We start from the raw sequence: 20,451 nt of genomic DNA, 5'->3' as shown, positions 1-20,451 counted from the left end.
ATTGCAACAAAGAAAAGCTTTGGATAGAAAATCTTTAATATTCTCAGGGGATATCATACAATGGACGCAGGATTCTGCCATTTTTAAATATGAGGTGACGTGATGCGCTTTGTCGAGTTGAATTTATCTTTTATTTTGCATCGCATTATAGTAAACAATTTCCTTATAAATAGTACTTTAGAATATTTGGGATCAAGGTTATTGAAATCTATATTTCGATTTTACTATTTGGCATAACACCAATTTGCATTTTGAATTTATTTGTCGTATGTAATGTCATGTCAAGAAATAACTCAATTATAATAATCCGAGTCTTAGATGTAATCTAACTACATAACGACATAAATGTCTAGTTTACAAAATGCATCACGTCTACAGACAGATTTAGCCTAAAAAAGAACAAAACTGAACTTACTCTTTGTCTTTCACGAGCAGTTTCTGTATGAAGTCTTTAGCATCTTCTGATATCTCGTTGAATGCTTCATCGTCGAAGTCGTATTTGGCGACGGTGACGTTGGCCATGGTTTCTATATCTGTCTCGCCCATGAACGGTGACAGACCGGATAAGCTAGAAAGAGATGGATAATGTTCATTTGTTCCGCCTTTGAAGGGCACCTCATCTCGTGGTCTGCTACGTGGATTTACAATAGAAATAATTACATTTAATCTAATAACTTTTTATGGTACATTAAGTACAGTATAATTTGAAATCTTTACAATAATTATGGTGTGGTCAAAATATTATTGATAAAACTAAGATGTTAAACTTACAGCACGTAACATATAACTCCGACGGACCACATATCAGTTCCATAGCCAATCTGGTCGAAGTTCACCACTTCTGGAGCGACGAACTCTGGAGTGCCGAAGAGTACTTGCAGCTTCTTCTCTGGGATGTAGAACCTAGCCAGACCGAAGTCTATGATCTTTATCCGGTTGCCTGACTTTGTGAGGCATAGAATGTTCTCAGGCTGTGAAAGAGACGAATCATGAATACGTTTATTTAATGGAAGGAAATATGGAAGCATTTAAGACAAGATAGAAATAACAATGATGGAATAATTTAATTAAAAAACATATTGTTTATGCACATGGAAGTTTTAAATGAAGGTAGTTTTAATTTTTGCGTGTTTTAAGCGTTCAAGCCATGTCTTGCGGATGTTAAACGTTACGCGTATGATCACTTTCGTAATTTTAACTCCTTAAAAATAAACAACGGACAGAGCAACCGATCGCCGGTCAAATAAACAATCGTCCCGCCGACAAGACAATCATAAAACTCCCGCGCATGCCTGTCCGCCATTTTGATTTACGATTTGGACGAGGACCAAGATGGAGGCACGCGGGTTTTGAATCCTAACATTGTTATCATTTGTTAACTAAACATTTGTTGGACCGGACGAAGTAGAATTCCTCATGATGGCATGGCGTAAAACATAGGTATTTGTAAAAAATCTGTTCCATGGATTTGGCTCAAAATCTACTTGTAAGTAGGTATCTAGTTGAAATAAAGTCTATACCGAATATCTTATACACAGTTAGAATCATTAATTTACATCCATTCTAACCTTCTAAACCTTGTATTAAGGATCATACTATCAGGTACGAACCCTGCGGTTATTAGTAATTGATCTCACAGACGTAGCAAAGTTTTAGCATCAAGAGATAGATCAAAAAAATAACACAAAGAAAATATAAATGAAATTACATTCATATTCATTTTGGTAAAATAACGAGCAGATTGTCACACTTAAAATCGTGTAAAACCAATCAATTATTAATTGAACAAACTTTGTATCTGGAGGTGGTGTTTAAATTCCTAACATATGCCTAGGCTACGCCTATAATTGACATTTTGTCTTTATTATAATAGATATTGTCACGTATGTATACAATATGAATTTACCTTCATGTCAAGATGCAAAATATTCTGCCGGTGAACAAACTCTATCCCCTCGCATATTTGACGCATGAACACTGTGCAGGCTCGTTCCGTAAGCACGAAGTCTTCATCAATGACTCGCTCGAACAGTTCCCCACCTGTTATCCTGGAAACAAGGAAAGAGGACTTTATAATAGTGCCTGCAAAGTTTGTTTTCAAACATGCTCTGGAAATGAAAATGCAAATTTAAAAATAACCTCGTGTGATGCGTTTGTGGTTATTTGTGTAGTAAGAATGGGTTATAAATAAAACCACGTGTCATTTAACCTAAGTAATGCATCCATGGTCTCCATAAATGGATTGTTATACGCAAAATGAACCACAATAACAAAAACATCCGTGAGCATATTTTTATCCTTACAAAATTACATACTATTCTTCTTAATATCTATATTCTTTCGGTATCTTGATAAAATCTTTAATATAAGGATAGTGGTTATACTCTTGTAGGATCCATGTATCTCTAAACGCAAATTTAGATCGTAGTACTACCATAAAATAATTTATGAAAGAAAGGAGTTATAATTTCTCTGATATATGTGTAATATACACAGTTTTTTTTTAATATTTTACTGACACAGGAAAAACCTTATGATTTCTTCAGTTGTTGTTGTGGTAATAATATATGGACAAAACAATGATGTAACTGTAGATTCGCTGGCTGTCTGCCAGCAACCAGAGTTGTTCACGAGACACATGTAAATACCAATTAGTTGTTATCATTAATTATTTTGGAAATATATTGGCCAATGTTTAGAGATGTGATTAAATTTCAATAAGTGTGGTCTTTACTTAAGAAACCTAGATTTTTTTAATAATCCATATTAATCCTTATCCTTATAGCTAGAAGTATTTAGTTGTGAATGGAAATATGTAACGAATATACAAAGTTAAAGTTTTTCTCAAAAACTTTAAGATTCATAATATTAAAAGTGCAGATTAAAATAAAACCACAAAATATTTTTCTACATTAGAATGAAGGAGAATAGAAGGCGAAATAGACACTCAAGGTGATATTACAATTTCGCAGGCATCAAAGCTATAAATCTATTAAAAATTTCAGTACTTGAAAATAGCTCGCGAACACCTGGTAACCCTACGTAAAACTGTCAGTTGGAGCATGTTTAGAAAAAAAAAACGTTTTCCGTGTTCATGCCGGCAACGTTGTGTTGCCAAAAAATCGTCACATATCGAAATAAGTATCCACGAGCGTCGACTTGGCGCCAAAATAAACCAATACGGGAGTCGCTGAGTTTCACAAGGTCGACGTTCGATCGGACAGGCTATTTGGTTTACTGTGAAACTAGTTTATAGTTCTTTGTTTTTGACTGAGACAAAAGTTCGAGTCGCTCGCGGTATAGGTACAATGGCAGCTTCAGTACCTGCGATGCAAACAGACGTAAATGTCATGTCGGATGGCTTTGATTTCTTTCACTTATAAAGGTTTAAACTAGATAAAATGATTGCAACTGCTAATGAATAGTAGGGATATTATATTTTGTAGTCGGAATAAGTTTAGAAACTTTGACTAAATTGGTTTTATCTAACTGAAATCAGTACCCAATTTCACTCATTTATAATTGTAGCAATGGTAGATGATCTTCAGATTCTTATTTATATTAAGACAATGTTGACAATACATAAAATATACTATGAAAACGTTAATGAGTTAAGATTTTGAGTAATAAATTATATGTCGCTTGAAATTTCGTAAATAACAAATGATCCGACCGTGTTTGGGACACAAAATGATGTTTACCTAAAAGTAATAAATGGAATTTACAGTGGCTTTAATCGTTATTTACGTTGCACTCGCAAATCTGGTAATTCAATATCAACGAGGAAGTGTGAAAATGAATAAATCAGACATAATATTTATTTTAAACATTATAAAATTTTGTGCAATAACAGTTTAAATTTTATATATAAAATAAATGTTTTATGTGTTGTTTTGTTCGTATAAATTTATCTCTGAGACAAATTGCCACATCAAGTTTACAAAACATTCGACTCAACCTTGACCCATTTCTCTAGTATCCGACGAAATTCTGGGATTTTTTAAAAAGATTTTATTGGCATGGCCGTGAAACGTATTTCGATACGTTCCGCAAAATGTTTGAGCCACGGGATTTTTCCGTCAATTTAGACGTGATGAGTAATTTCTTTGTTTGTTTACTTCATCTCACGAAACGCCATGTTTGTTTTCGTTAAAATTTAAATTTAGAACGTTTGAATGAAAATTCTGCGTCAACGGTAGCGGTGTTCATAGTATTTTGCTATTTTTTACGGCCAAGTGACGTCATATGGATTTGGTTTTCTCAATTTATTACACTAACTGATATTCTAATGTTTATTTTGTATTCATGAAAAATACATTGACGTAAGCACTAAAGTCGACGATATTGGCGTCTGCGGCGTTAATATATTTGTACTAAATTTGCATGATATAAACTAGAGGAGATGTAATTGGAGAAACTTTAAAAAGGTTGCACATGTTACCTCTTATTGTTCATTATCTTAGCTGTGGGGGAACAGATGTGTTTCCTAAACAAACAAAGTAGTAAACGCCATCTGTTGGCATAATCGCATGTTACAAAAATAAATTACATTTGTTCTACGTCTTGTTTGACTATGTTTTGTACTAATTATTTTAGCAATTGAACAAGATGTGACACGTAACATATTAAGCATATTAATTACTATTTATTTCTTGGTAATCTTTGGGTGGGCTTTTTTGATAGATAATGATAAGAATTAGTACATATATAATACTTTTTGATATTAAAACGACTACGTTGTCTTGATACCACAGACTAAATAAAACTTTTTGACTTCCATAGACACACGAATCTCACAGATATTTGTACATCCATAAACTAAATTATCTGGACACAAATAATGCACTAAATAAACTATTTATTTTAATTTATTTTTTATTACTTTTAAATAGGTGTTTATAGCACTACGCAAGGAAGATCTAAATCTAGCCTACCTATTACTAAATATAGGCTTTCAGAAAGTATTCACCTAACTGATCGCATTAATGCCATGCAAATTACAACCGTAAAGTATTAAGATGTGTCAAAAAGGTGAAAGTAAGTGAAGTTGTAGTGACTCATAAGAACGATGTAAATATTCACCTATCATTTGGGAAAGTAACACGAAATGTACAGTTAACCAGTGACCATGAGGTGGTTTTGTTATCGGGGTTGTCCTAACCGCAACAGGCGACATTGTATGACGCGTTATGTTTACCTACTTACGATGAACATAAGAATGAGTGAATGAATGGTTATGACTTTAGTGGTTGTTTACCATTATAAAAAAATTACACGATAATACTCAAGTCATTAAACTCGTAGGTAATAAGAACCTAATAGAAGTAAATTATTACTATAAATTATGAAGTTATTGCATTATAATAATAGGGATGGTTGAATTTATTGATTTTGCCTTTTATAGTTATTACCAAAATATTACAAATTATGGTTTTTTTCATAAAAAAAATCGAAATCTTCAGATTTGGCAGATATTAAATTAGCAGATTACCTACCTTATTAAATCAACTAACGTTACGACATTACAGTAATAAAATAATTTCAGACAGCTGTGATTTCATTAATAGATCATATTAAAATTCTCTACATTACTATATTTTATAATGAACAGGCGAACAAAGGATTGACGTAAACCTGTTTGGTCGTGTTCCAAGGGACAGGAGTCTGGGAATAAGTTGATTGACTTCGGGCAGGCGATGTAGACGTTATAGCGATACAGAGAGGGAAACACGTCAGTAACGTGAAGCAGATTATAGAACGGATCGACGAACTAGTCGTAGTGTTTGTAACAACACTATATTTATTGCGTATCATAGACAATAAAAACTGAAGTATAAATTTCTAAATGTAAAAATTAAAATTAATTTCACTTAATTAGTGTTGTGGCTGCAAATACGGGCTGTGAACCGTGAAGTTCTGGATACAAGTTCTTGGTCAAGCAACTAATAATGTGAATTAATCGTTTCTAAATGACGCCGAAATTTTCCGATACTGGAATTAGCAGAAACATCCGGTATAATTTTGACAACCATCAAGAGACGTTTCTACCTATATCCAATGTAACTCCAATGATTTTTTCGTCTCATAATAAAATATTTTTATGACATATATTTAGCTACTCCACGCCCTTTCTAAAAGATTTGTACAAATAAGGCCACGATTAATCCGTCATATTCGAAGACATCTAAGTCTTAATTGCACGGACTCATCGCTCTATTACAAACCGATATCGGCATGAATAATGTCTGCATTTAGCTTCCCACGTCCAGTGACGCATACAAGCATTAAAAGCGTCAAAGTCAAGTGCCCCCCGTAAATGGCGACGGGCGCAACGTATCTAATATAAAATCAAGCGTGGCGTCAGGCATCAGGCGTCAGATATTACGGCGCATAGTTGGCGCGACGCCATCTTGGACGGCGTACGACACGTAACGTTTACGATACGATTGTTTCCGTGATGAAAAAATGTTTTATGTTGTTGTAAAACCGTTTTTGTTGAGAACGTTATGTAATGTTCTCAGTTTTTGCGATTTGGTTTTTGAAAACATTCTTATTTGAAATTAGTACCTATACCAACTATCGTTTTTAATTTTTAATGTTATACCTATTATATTTCGTTATTTAAATAATGCAATAAATATCTGTCACTAATCATCAAGTATCAAACATATAAATAAACTATGGAACTTAAAATACACTAGAAAAAAGATACCATATAACATTTTTTGTTTTTGAGATTAAAAGAATATCAGCCTTTCGTCTACTTGCCAACGCTATGAATATAGTAAAGCGGAGGCATTATGAAAAACAATTAGCATTTATCTAGACAAATACACACCTGTACAAAATTAGTAAAGTAATTAGTGCAAGGTCGTTGTCTCTCAATTAGTTTGCAAATCAAATATTCATAATTAATGACCTCTCTTGGCAATGGACCATAAGAAGTAAGATTATTAATTGTTTAGCACAATATATCAATGTTAGTTTTTATTAAAGATATTTAATATTATCTATGACTTTGTTAGCGTAATTTTATATTAAAAATATTCCGAAGAAGACGGCTATGATTATTATGTTATAGTATAATTATTTTCAATTACATCGCTAATAAAAGACTAAAGACTCTATAATCTATACTATTATATAAAGCTGAAGAGTTTGTTTGTTTGTTTGTTTGTTTGTTTGTTTGAACGCGCTAATCTCAGGAACTACCGGTCCAAACTGAAAAATTCTTTTTGCGTTGGATAGCCCTTTGTTCGTGGAGTGCTATAGGCTATATATCATCACGCTATACCCAATAGGAGCGGAGCAGTAATGGCTAATTTCAGGAATTACCAGTCCAAACTGAAAAATTCTTTTTGCGTTGGATAGCCCTTTGTTCTTGCAGTACTATAGGCTATATATCATCACGCTATACCCAATAGGAGCGGAGCAGTAATGGCTAATCTCAGGAACTACCGGTCCAAACTGAAAAATTCTTTTTGCGTTGGATAGCTCTTTATTTGTGGATTGCTATAGGCTATATATCATCACGCTGTACCCAATAGGAGCAGAGCAGTAATGGCTAATCTCAGGAACTACCGGTCCAAACTGAAAAATTCTTTTTGCGTTGGATAGCCTTTTGTTCGTGGAGTGCTATAGGCTATATATCATTACGCTATACCCAATAGGAGCGGAGCAGTAATGGCTAATCTCAGGAATTACCGGTCCAAACTGAAAAAATCTTTTTGCGTTGGATAGCCCTTTGTTCGTGGAGTACTATAGGCTATATATCATCACGCTATGGCCAATAGGAGCGGAGCAGTAATGGCTAATCTCAGGAACTACCGGTTTGAACTGAAAAAATATTTTTGTGTTGGATAGCCCTTTGATCCCGGAGTGCTATAGGCTATATATCATCACGCTATGACCAATAGGAGCGGAGCAGTAATGAAACATGTTGCAAAAACGGGGAAAATTATTAGTTTTGAGAGCTTCGGTTGCGTGCGCTGCGTAAACGGTTAAAGTTATGCAACAATGATGTATGACGGGATTGTTCCTCTTAAAAAGTTCTAAAAAATATATTATAAAACAAAGTCCACCGCTGCATCTGTCTGCCTGAACGTGTTAAACTCAAAAACTACCCAACGTATTAAGATGAAATTTGGTATGGAGACAGTTTGAGACCCTGGGAAGAACATAAGCTCCCGGGAAAATATATAGCGTGACTTTTATAACGGAAAACTTTAGCCCCAAAAATTTTATAACGCGAGCGAAGCCGCGGGCAAAAGCTAGTCATACAATAAAAACATTTTTTTGGATACGTACTTAACCTCGTAATAATTCATAAATTTATTGTGCCATTGCAAAGTTCATTTTTGCAACTTTTAAGGATAATATATAAATGCTGTGTCGGATGGTATGAACGGATGTCTGCTGATGATTGAATACGTCGGAGCAATTGCGGCTTTATGTTTAAATTGTTTTTATTTTAAAATAATAAAAAGAAATGTTAAAATAAAGATGTTTATTTTAAATGCTATTCCTGAAGAGTACGCAATAGTTTTTTTTAAAATAAATTATTATGTTACACCGGAAGACTTCGATATATTTCTGAGAGGTGACGAACTATAGAAATTAGATAGTATAGTACAATATTTTATTTTAGACTTAGAACGTCTTATAACGTTTTATATCGTCCGGTGTTGTTCATTATAAGTTAACGTCGATTATAATTTTTTTAATTAACTTGCGATTTTTAGTCATTTCGTACCTTGGTTTGAGAAAGGCAAATTGCGCAGTATAAGATAAGAATAATATAATGCACACGGATTGAAATCATTGTTTATGTATTATGCGAGCTCATGGTGAAATATTGATAAATTATTTACATTCTTTGGAAATTTTGTAAACATATATCTACTATAACTCATCTACGCTGTCAAATATAGTCTAATATTTAGATAAACAAAAAGCTTTCTTAACGCTACAAATATTCATATAGATTATATTGGCTTAGTTATATATTTTTTTATTTCACCATCTTATTCGAGACGTGCATATCTTGTCAGTCATAATTCAGCATGTAACCTTGACGTAATAATACGTCTAATTGTATCACATTCTAAAAGACAGCCAACAATTCAACAACATTGCTATGTAACAAATATTTCCATTTAAGTCTTGCCACTATCTACATCTAACTTGAGCCAAACATTTGTAGAACACGCAAACATTTGTTCCAACACGACATAAATGAGTTTGACCATTATGCAGTGCAATAAGGAAGCAATTAAAGTTAATTATAAACACTTTTTACGGATGTAAAGTTATAATTTAAGATCAAGCGAAATCATTGTATTACGGATGATTCAAAATGTAAACTTGAATTAAGTATGTAGGTGCTTATTAATCCAGAATAACCATTGGTAAACATTTCCTGTGTTTTTATCTGAGTCACGTCACAGGTTAGAATTTGCGGTAAACTAAAATTGTATTACCACGTCAAGGAAGAAAAAAAAATACATGTACTTAAATAATAAATATCAGAAAATACCTTTTCCTTTAAAGTAATACTTTTTACTTAGAGATTGACTGCCTCTGTGGCGTAGTGGTAATGCGTATGCGGTATGAGTACAACCACTGCACTGGGTTCGAATTTCGGGTTAGGAAGTTGGCGCTGTAATAGTTCCGTGCCTGGGAAAGCACGTAAAGGCGTGGGTCCTGCGCCTGTTCTCTCCGGTCATGACGGATTACCATCTCACCAGACTATCGTTAAGATTAACCGCCGTGGCCAAAATTCGTCTAGGAATGTACTCTAATATAGCGAATATTACAAATTTTAAACCAATTAACTCATTAAAAGATAGACTATTGCAATAGTCATTACGGCGCGGCGTCCCTATACGTCACAGTTGTCAGAAATACGAAACTAAAAGCGCATACATCACATTACATTTCGGTGAGACGGAAACTTAATTATATATGAGGACGTGATTACACGTCACGGTGTAAAAGGGAAATTACTATGTTATTAATACGTTAAGACGTCCACCTGTCGTCGGGTCGTCCGTTCGCTGCACTAATTATCCACCTGGATTACTCACGTTTATTTATACAACGCCCTAAAATCTCGCGGAAGTGACGCGGATTCCTCATTATGAGTGATGACAAGCCGTTATGCGGTTGAAATGTGGGAATAATTCGATATTGTAAGTATTTTTTAATTTTCGAACGTCCCGAAGAATAAAAAATAATAAGCGTCGACACTCTTAAGGACGTTATAGGACGGTTAAAGATTAGGGTACGTTGGTGAAACATATTAACTGTAAGTTGGAAAGAAAATACTTCAGCGTGATGTATGGTGTCGAAAAAGTGGAAATAATAAAAGTGTAAACGTCACTCAACAGCCGCCATCTTTATGTCACATCTGTTATTGCGTAAAGGTGATCTGTTATTGCGTTATTTCTAAGATTAACAAATATGATTTCTATTTGAAAGAGGTGTCTTTGTTCATACCATTAATGTTTCAACACGGCAGAGGTAAGGAGCTGCGAATTTATAGCCTCCTGAAATGTTTATTGTTTTACAAATATGCCGTCTCCGCAGTACATTTATGTCATAAACCCTGTTCTAATTTACGATGTAGGATTGGGTTTGAAATAAAGTTTTATTCCGTTTTTACGATCAGAGGGATCTTGTCTCTTACGGTGGTTGTTGGTCTTCTTCCGTTAGTGGATTTTGGATGTTGGAACATGTGTTGTTGTTTGGATGGCGAGTAAAGCGAAATTAACTCTGCATCCTTAATAAAATTAATAAATATAGAGTTAAATGATGATTTATTATAATTACAAAATAAAATAATAATCATCGAATTACCTCAAAGCTTTGATGACCATGCAAATTGCTCATAATTTTTATAATTAATATCATAACAATTAACGTAAAACGAAGCGTCACGTTTGCCACGTTTGTTTCAAATGATAGATGGTAGGCGCACACGACAGCGCGAGCGTCAATTACATCTGTCCTTAACCCACATGTGGCGTCAAGAATCGAGACATTTCCCAGATTTTGCTCATCTGACTCACGTGCGATGGAATCTTTCTGTATTTACTATTCGATTACAGCTAAATAGAGTAAGATTTCGCAGAACTTCTGGGAGTCCATGATTTATGGGCTACGGAAGAGTTGTTTGACAGGCATCTTGTTAATGTTATAGTGCAAGGTCAAAACAAAGAGAATTTATGTATATATAGTCTATGTTTGGAATACATTTGATGTATGCTTAGGAAAGAAAGCTAAACTGTTGAATTTGTAGATTCGTTTGAGAAGCATGAACCTTGGAGCTTGAACTACTTGTTTCAAATGTCTACCGTTGACAACAAAATTTCTTTAGAATTATTTTTTACTTAAAGTCAAACTTCTATTGAAATCTCATTGGTCATGCCAAGAATGAACTCAAGAGACAAGTTCTCGCCTCAAATGTGAAAGTATTGTCTTCAATTGAGACGTACCTACCTACTTTTGTCTTACAATTCGAAATATAATTTGGTCGCGTACCATACATGTGACTTAACATACGTTCCTACGTACGCAGAATGATAAATTATAATTCCTACATGTGTGAATAATGTTTCGACATTAGAAATAAAACAGTGTGACGGAAACGCTCCGTTGTGCCGCGGCCGCGTCTGCTCGGACTCGTGTCGTGTGATTTTGATGCTCGGGATGTTTGCGTTCGTTTCCTCGTTCATACATCTTTAAGATTGAAGGAAAGGTCGTACAGCACAAATTCCATTGCTGTGGTTAAAAAAATAAACACTCTCAATATCTTGGATATTGATTATCGTGTGAGAATAAAAAGACAGACGTGGCCTTATGGACTCAGTTTCCTTTGCTCATTTCATTCAAAGAAATAAAACTGAAAAGCAAACATGGTGCAAACATGTGTTGTATTTTAAATATACTGTGTTGTATAAGCATATGCGTCATGTATAAATGAATTGCTTTGTTGAACGTGAAACATTTTGTGTCCAACGTAATGAGAAATGCCATTAAATCTACCACATAATTCTTCGAATTAATTGGACATTCACATGAATATAATCGATGAAATAATTATGTTTTATTAACCACTCTATTTTCCGATAGGAACTAATAGCACAACACACCTGATAATATTGTATTCTCCCCATACGTTAATAAAAAGAAATATTGAACATTTATAAACAGCACACATTTTACATTACCTAAGTTCTCTCATACCGAACACGCCTATGTTCAAAACGATAGAAACGTGGAATATCTAAACACGTTCTATTTACGCCAGGGTCGTATTTAGTGATAAATATTTACTCACAGTTCGAGGACGACGCACATATATTTGCCCCAGTCGTACGCATCGTACAACTGAATCAGACGAGGGTGCCGGAGCCGGCGCATCACCTCCACTTCTCTTTCCACATTGCGTCTCTCATCTCTCCTATTTACGGACACAAGTTTCGCGGCTAACTCCAGCCCTGTGCTTTTCTCCCGGCAGAGGTAGACCGTTCCGAATTTGCCCCTGGAACAAAAGATTATAATGACTAATACACAAAGGAATTTTGAAACACGTTTGTGCAGGCTGCAAAAAGTGTTTGCCGGAATGTGAAGTTGTTTTTTTAAATGACGTGACCTGACATCGTTTGTAAATATTGTCTGCATAAGCGAGTTTTAAATTTAGAAAAGATGAGGCCTTTCAGTCTGCGGAATTGTGGTTTTATTTTAGTAAATTTTTTAAATCTTAGTAAGTGCAAGATGAATATTTTACCTCGTTTCTACGAGTCTCTCAAAAACAATTGTCACATTAAATGACCGGGCAAAGTACATTTTAACCATTTAAATTACTGCGACAAAACATAAAACCACATTATAAAAGTCAAATATAATATAAAGTAAGCAAATTACTGTGCAACTGAAAAAAAGACTAGATGTTAAGTCCATGTTATTTGACATCCTGGTAAAGTAATAATACCGTAAAAGTTATTGCCTCAGCATGAATAATCCTTAGAAAGGATGTCGTTCTAAAAACTATGAATAATATAACGCAGGACGTGATGTTTCTTTTTTATGTTAATTGCGTCCATTTCTTTGTCATATTAATGTTGTATTATTCACTCGTTCCCGCTAAATCTTTCTCCTTTTGTTTCTGAGGAGTTGTCGCACAATACAGTAACACTCATAGTCAATGTAACGTTTGGTTTAATTTAACACAACTATCAAACTCCTTTCTTAGTGACTATCTCGGTAAATGCGGTCCAAAGTCTACGATTAAAAAGTCATGTATCATAGTCGCCGTGACGACTTACTTAGTTGGTAATATTATCTAGTTGGTCACGAAACGCGATTTCACATTTGGACCAACTATTAGAGTGGATACTTTATTACTTTAGTTAGTAATATCGAGTAGGTAATATCATTCTATCTACGCGTATTCTTGTTCTATAGACTAGTATATAATCAAGAGTAACTAAACTACTCTTAGCTGTTTTATCAGTTTGCTTTTCTTAAGCCATAGGATCACCATTATTTCGCTTAAAAGATAACAAAACTCGAACGCAATAACTTACCGGCCAATCTCCGAGAGCATTTCAAAAAAGTCGTTAACATCCGTATTCCTTTTAACGGTGACATCTCGATACGGGAATGGTGGTTCAATTTCTGTAACAAAACAAAATTGTGGATCAAGATATGCAGTTGGTATAATGGTTGGAACATTTCGATAAGCGTTTCAGTAAGTAACAAAAAATCTGGTAATGTGGACAGATTAAGGATTACGGGGATGAAACCACTTTAGAATGATAGTGGGGGAAATTTATTGTTCCGAAAAGATCCTTCCAGAGTCGACTAATCGAGCCGACAATTTATCCTTCCTTGGAGTAAATGGTTAAAGAATGCAACGTGTTTCGGCATTTCAAAAGAGATTGTAGATTCCGTAACATTTACTAAAGTTCTCAGTGAAGTCTATGATGCCAGTATCGTGAACAACGATAAGTTTAAAATGCATTAACCAAGTCAATTTAAAAACATACAGCTCAAGAAAAAAAACATTGAGGCGTCACGATTAGGCATTCCCATTTAGATAGGTCACGCCAAAATACTTGAAAGAAGTGCCCTTGAGCTACTCGCTTTGACTTCGATTCTGAATAGGGCACCTTAATGACTCGTTCACCCGTCGATAGAACCTGCATAGGTCATGGAAACAAGTATTCGATTTGAGAAAGGAACTGTAACGAAACCGAGATTATGCAGCAATCGCTTATGTCACGTGTGGAACTAAACATTTGTCTGCACCTACTACATCGATATATCAATAGGACAATGTAAATCTAAATTATATCAGTTAAAATCTTTGACGCCATTTGAATAGTCAATACATGAGAGTAGTCAGAGAATTTGCTAGCCAGCATGGCAGCGTAAACGTCATCGTTGTATGTCCAAATGTCCAGCACCTTCTTTGTAATCGGCATCAGACATTATAACTTCTCTAAAGCCCAAATAATTACTTATCCTTTCCTAATTACTACGTCGTTAAAGTTTCTCAATGTCTCCATCATTCCTTAGCCCACAGGCATTCTCTTGCTAACAAACTATAGAAATTTATAATATCAGTCTTATATTGTACTGTCCGACTGCAGGGCACGAGCCTTTACTACTCAATTAATACTCTTTGGTAAATATAGCCAGTCCATTGCCACACTCACAATACCAATTGTATTCTGTATAGCAGTTTGTACTGATGTAGCGACCGAATAATTCCTTACTTATAATGGAGTGCACGAATCGACCCAGATACGGCGCTGACTGAAGCACATTTCGAGCGGTTGGCATTTTATTGTGAAACACTTCGCCGTTTACTCAAATAACTTCGTATTGGAGAATTACTATAACTTGTTATTATCGTTGTTTCCGTTTTTTAATAATATTCTCATGTTTAACAACTGAATGAGTCTGTTAATGGCTTGATGGTAAGTGATTGTTTATAAATAGTGGGAATATATAACACTCGTGTATAATAATTACTGCCTGTGATGTCTCTGAAACCAAAACGATGCATGTCCCATACAATAAAGACTACCAAGAATAATCTGACTGCCTCGGTGGCGTAGTTGTATTGCATGTCCGGTACAATAGCGCTCTGAGGTCCTGGGTTCGAATCCCGGGTCGGGCAAAGTGATATTTGGGTTTTTCTGCTCAGTATCAGCCCGGAGTCTGGAATTTGTGCCCGATACGGCGATAGGCTCGCCCCCTTGCACATCATGGGACGGAACATACTTGGCGAAAAGTGGGTGCCCTAGTTGCGCCTCTGCATACCCCTTCGGGGATAAATGCGTGATGTTATGTATGTATTATGTTATGTATGTAAGAATAATCCATATCTCAGGAAAGCAAAAATTATTTTGATCTTTTCTTTTAAAAGTCTTTAATGCAATACACATTTGGAGGTTTTATTATCACCTGTATCAATAAGTGAAAAGGTATTTTTCCATCTTACTATAATTATTACATCGGGTGCATCACACTTTTGGCAACTTCTCAGCTCGTTATAAAAAGCAAGTGCACATGTCTGACCTTTGCATTTGTCTACTGTTTAGTTTCGGGCACATGTTTACGATAAATTATATTAAAGTTTATATTTTATAGACATTTATTATTAATTATAAAATTTTCGTGAGATATTGTCCTCTTTCTCATGTACCTGAACTTTTTAGTTTAGTTAATACATTTTTGTAAGAAGCTATCAAATTAAAGTCAAAATGAATTAACTAAATCGACCAATATCAAAAAGTATTTTAAAGAACTAGATAGTTGAATCAATGAATGCTAACCTAATACCATACAGGAAACCGTTTATTAACACACAAAACCTAATAAGTAACAACCAATAACCGATTCAATAAATCAATTTTAAATTATAAATATCGATAACCAATTAAGGAATTTAAAATTGTAAACGTATCGATAAAACATAACCTCAAACGGGCAGCGTGCGAGTTGAATGCACTTCGAGCGTTCGTAGTTCGACCACCTTTACTGCTTGGTACATGAGATTCAGATTACTCATCGATTTATAATAGTAAAGATCTTTGTCTATTGATATCTGAACGTCACTTGTTTTGCCTGTCCATGATAACACGATAAACGTCCTAATATTAAATGATGATTAATTCCAGGTGATGATAGCTTTATCTATGTTTCCTTTATAGATGTTAAATACAATATCACACCTTACTCCTTCTCAGCAACAACTCTATCACATCCAAACTTCGCGACCTACATTAGTTTTATCGGTGTAGTTTTGATTTCTTATGTTTACGCGAATTTTAGCTATTGAAATAAAACTAGTATACGGATTTTATCGCGGTTTATTGTTATATTTTTTTCCGACGTTTCGAAGACTTTGTAAATTTCGTGGTTGCAGGACGGATTGACCATTCATCAGACCACGAAAATTGCAGTCTTCAAAACGTCTGGAGAAAAATACAATATAAAAAACTGGGATAAAATCCGTGTAAATTGATGTATTTTTATTTGACATGCCAATAAAATGCTATTATAATTCCATCGACAGTGCAACTAGAAGATTCTTGAATGACGATGACGTTTAGAGATGGAGTATTCATGTCTGATTGATATACAAAGCGATAAACATTGATGTGTCCGATAATAGCGGCAAAGCAGCCAATATCTATGCAGGCTATGAACGACGCTCTCATTAAAATTGGCAATTACTACAGCGACAATTGAATTGGTTAATTCCTTTGAACGATAGCATTCTATTTTTAAAACAAGGCTTTACGCATGATCGCTTGTTAAAGAAGATGAAATTCGGAATTAGGCGATGTCAGGCCTTTTAATTATACACGAGGATACTTTACATATTTATCTATGCTTACTTAAAAGACTAATCTTTAGCGGCAAGTGGTAACTTTCCAGAGGGAACCCGACACAACATGTAGGTATTAATATGTATAAATGCGGTCTGCAAATCTAACAATAATTAGTTTCTACTATAATTAAATTCTATATAAAGGAAAGCTGGTGGTTATATGGACCCTTCGCTCCTGCTACTCTATTGTTGTATACTTTACGTATTAAATGCAGCATCCATGACAGCTTCTATAGTATCAACGTAAAGAAAATGTCCGGAATTAATTACGCAAATTGTAATTTCCATGCAAAATCTTCTGAAGTTGTTTAAAGAAAGTACCCGAAATCGATTTAACGACGTATGTCAATACGTGAGTTAACGGTGCATTTGGCACAATTTGCATAATTTTAAACAAAGAAAGTATTGCTTAAGACATTATAGCGTTATTCACAATTTTAGCACGCACGTACCAAGAACCGGGAAATATGAAACTTATGATAATTGATATCGGCCTGGTTTGAATAAGTGATTTTTCTGTTTCTTTTTGTAAATATTGAATTAATTCGTAGGTATTCACTAGAACAAGTTAGGTAGAGGATACTTTTTTATGAGATTATATATGGCATCCAATCACAATATTTAAAACTATTAAGGTAGTTCTACCTTATCTTAAAACCGTTGGGACGATAAATAAAAAAAACTTTCAAGAAAAAAAATTCGTACCAATTATTAATTCACCTGCTCCATTATTATGCTGAGGGTGGTGTATCCGTCTGGATGGCTGGCATAAGGTGGGAAAACCATCACGATGACTCGCCGCGCCGTGGTTTACATGCAAATACGCCATTTTGTGGGCCGATACACTGATCATTATCGAATGATTTAACATTTCGTTAGTCATCAAGGCTTGGTCGTCTAATAAAATGATTCTGAATTCTACACATGATAAATTTGAAATGATATAAATACTTATTTCGTAAAAGAAACTAATGCATCAATGATAGATTATACGCTCTACCAAATTATATGCAATATGTTAATTATCCAAGTGCTAAATTAGTTAGGCAATCTTGCCAAGATCTTAGAAATAATTTTCGTATACATATCGCCAGCTTAACTGTATTTCGACATCACGACTTCCTTTTACTTAACTTAACCTACATTTTGTGATGATTCAACCTCTGCATCATCTCAACTGATGTCAATATCTGCATTTTAAACCTAAATTATTTTAGTGAAATGTAAAGTCAAATTTACTATTATTCTTTTAAAATCGTGACGTGTTATGGCAATTGTTATGGCCTTTAAGCGAGATTAAAATTAGAAAATTGGCAGAACTCGACTTCTGTAAGTAATTTTTTTTACCATGTAAACAATGACGGTAATCGATTTCTGCGTATTTTGAAGTTTGCCTGACTTGCATGTATAGAATTGTTGAAATATTTCTACTAGTGTATTATCTGGCAGTTTTTACGCAATATATTGCTGCGAGAATTTGCTGGTTTAAAGTAAACGTCACTAAGCTATTACTTTTATTGTTTTGCTGATGGTAGTATATATTTTATATCCACCCGGACAGCGAACATCGTCCACGAGGTGTTAAAATCCATGTAAGTGTGGCTTTACGTATTAAAGTGTGCCATTGTGGCTTACGTTAGTGTGTCGCGTCCGGGATAAGCCTGTGTATCCGGTTCCAACAGGCCGACATAATTGTGTCGACTGCCGAAGGTTAATAACTCTCGACAGTTGACATTCTAATGAACCCTATTCCACTTTCCATCAAGTAGAGTGAGACCACTTTGCCCTGCCATATAAAAAAATAATAAAAAAAATTAAAATAAACAATAACTAATCCCACTCCACTCTCCATCAGCAGGGTGACTGCCGAGAAACGTCAGAGGAAGCCCGCAGCCGTCCCAAATGTGCCGAAGAGGGCCACCGCGGAGTTTTAGCTGGTAGGCCGGGCATAAGTTTAAATTGTATATAGGGTTAGGGACTCGGCCCGGCGGTCGCCTGAAGGTCACCATCAAATCCGGGCGGCTCAACGCCGGGCCGTAAGGCACGGTTACCCCAGCATAACCGCTCAGTCGCCCCCCACAAAGGCTGGGCGGTAGTAATAAGGCACTTTCACCGCGAAATAAAAAAAAATAAGGGTGACTGCCGAGCCCGTATAAAAAAAAAACAAAAAAAAAAATTAAGTTTAAGAAAGAAATTATTATAAGAAGAATGTTAGCGTTACTTTTAAAAGTTCACTTGCCGCCATTTGTTTCGCTTTATCAATCGACCTTATCTGCTAGAAATGTAATTGGTGTATTGTAGTTGCTTGTATAATGATCTACTTTACTCGTTAATTAATTTACTGAAACACGTATATTTGGTTTAATTAATTGATCTGATTAAACATTTAACTATTTTACAAATTGTTGAAATTCGAGTAAACTAAGTTTAATAGTCATTTAGTGTATAACAATTGTTAAAAGTAAAAAAAAATTGAATCAAAGTTTAACCGACCTTATCAGGGTATGAATAATATAGAAATATTGATAACTAATAACATTTTACGATGTTCATAAATTTACAACAAAATATTTGCGCTGGTCACAAATTTATGTCAGATTACAATCTAAATTATTGCAAATATTTTAAATATTGAGTAACATTAAATTCCTTGTCACTTGATTGCGTTACAATAATCTAGTTTTGTATTGCATTTTCATTGTTCTTTATCCGATAAGAATGTAAGGAAACGTGGACTTACACACGTTGGACATTGATTATGTACACAACGGTATTAATTAAAATTCATCAACCTATTAATACCAATGCTTGTACTAGTATGAAATATTAACAGTAAACAGACCAGCGTATAATGTTCTACAGTGCAAAAACTACGAAATGCAGAGACAAGTATTCTAACATGTGTAAGGCTGTTTTTGCTTTATTGGATGCATGGTAATTGTCACAGTGATTTTTTTTAAATAAGTTTCCGATGGCCTTTTTTTGAAGGCTTTAAACTTATTTCCAAACGCAACCCTGACACAATTCGTAGTTTCAGACACTTAATGTTAAATATTGTTTTTTTGGTTTTTCCCATTATCAGGCAAGGAGCCAAACATGATGTCTATTGCGTTGTTACCCGAACATATAGTTTTAAAAATAAAATCACATGAATGGACGGACGAACGGCCAAAGACTCGCGTAACCTTCTCGCTGTGCTAACCGTCCTACCGGATACTTGGCGACTGTACATCTAACACGTGCTTCCAAATCATATTGTTTTATATCGTTTCAAAATAAATCTAGCCAGAACGTGACTAACCTGTGAGTAACATTCACAGATTAGAAAAGGAATGTCGCATAATTTTAAATTTAAACGTCATTTTGTATTATAGTCACAGAGAATTCATATTTTAAATTAAGAACACATTCGATGTTCAGTTTATTTTAAATTTAAAAACAAGCGGTTTATGACCTTTTTAATATTATGAAAACAAAATCACCTCCTAGGCAAATATAGTATCCTATTAAAATTGTTTTTCACGATAGATTTTTTTTAATAA

At 34.6% G+C, this 20,451-nt stretch overlaps 1 protein-coding gene across 2 annotated transcripts in view; it reads right to left on the bottom strand.

The window, feature by feature from the left end:
* LOC115449670 (myosin light chain kinase, smooth muscle) overlaps positions 1–20,451 on the bottom strand; it is a 41,380-nt gene that overhangs the window by 4,023 nt on the left and 16,906 nt on the right. For both annotated transcript variants that reach the window (XM_030177547.2, XM_037447709.1), the window contains exons 3-7: positions 13,590–13,680; positions 12,341–12,544; positions 1,907–2,048; positions 772–971; positions 416–568 (exon numbers count right to left, since the gene is read on the bottom strand). In XM_030177547.2, the coding sequence (XP_030033407.2) occupies positions 416–568; positions 772–971; positions 1,907–2,048; positions 12,341–12,544; positions 13,590–13,680 (790 nt within the window). The remainder of the gene's footprint in view (positions 1–415; positions 569–771; positions 972–1,906; positions 2,049–12,340; positions 12,545–13,589; positions 13,681–20,451) is intronic.

This window comes from Manduca sexta, chromosome 7 (genome assembly GCF_014839805.1).
Source record: "Manduca sexta isolate Smith_Timp_Sample1 chromosome 7, JHU_Msex_v1.0, whole genome shotgun sequence".
NCBI classification, from domain to species: Eukaryota; Metazoa; Arthropoda; class Insecta; order Lepidoptera; family Sphingidae; genus Manduca; species Manduca sexta.
The sequence above is the reverse complement of the archived record's forward strand: the minus strand, read 5'-3'. Positions and strand labels throughout refer to the sequence as shown.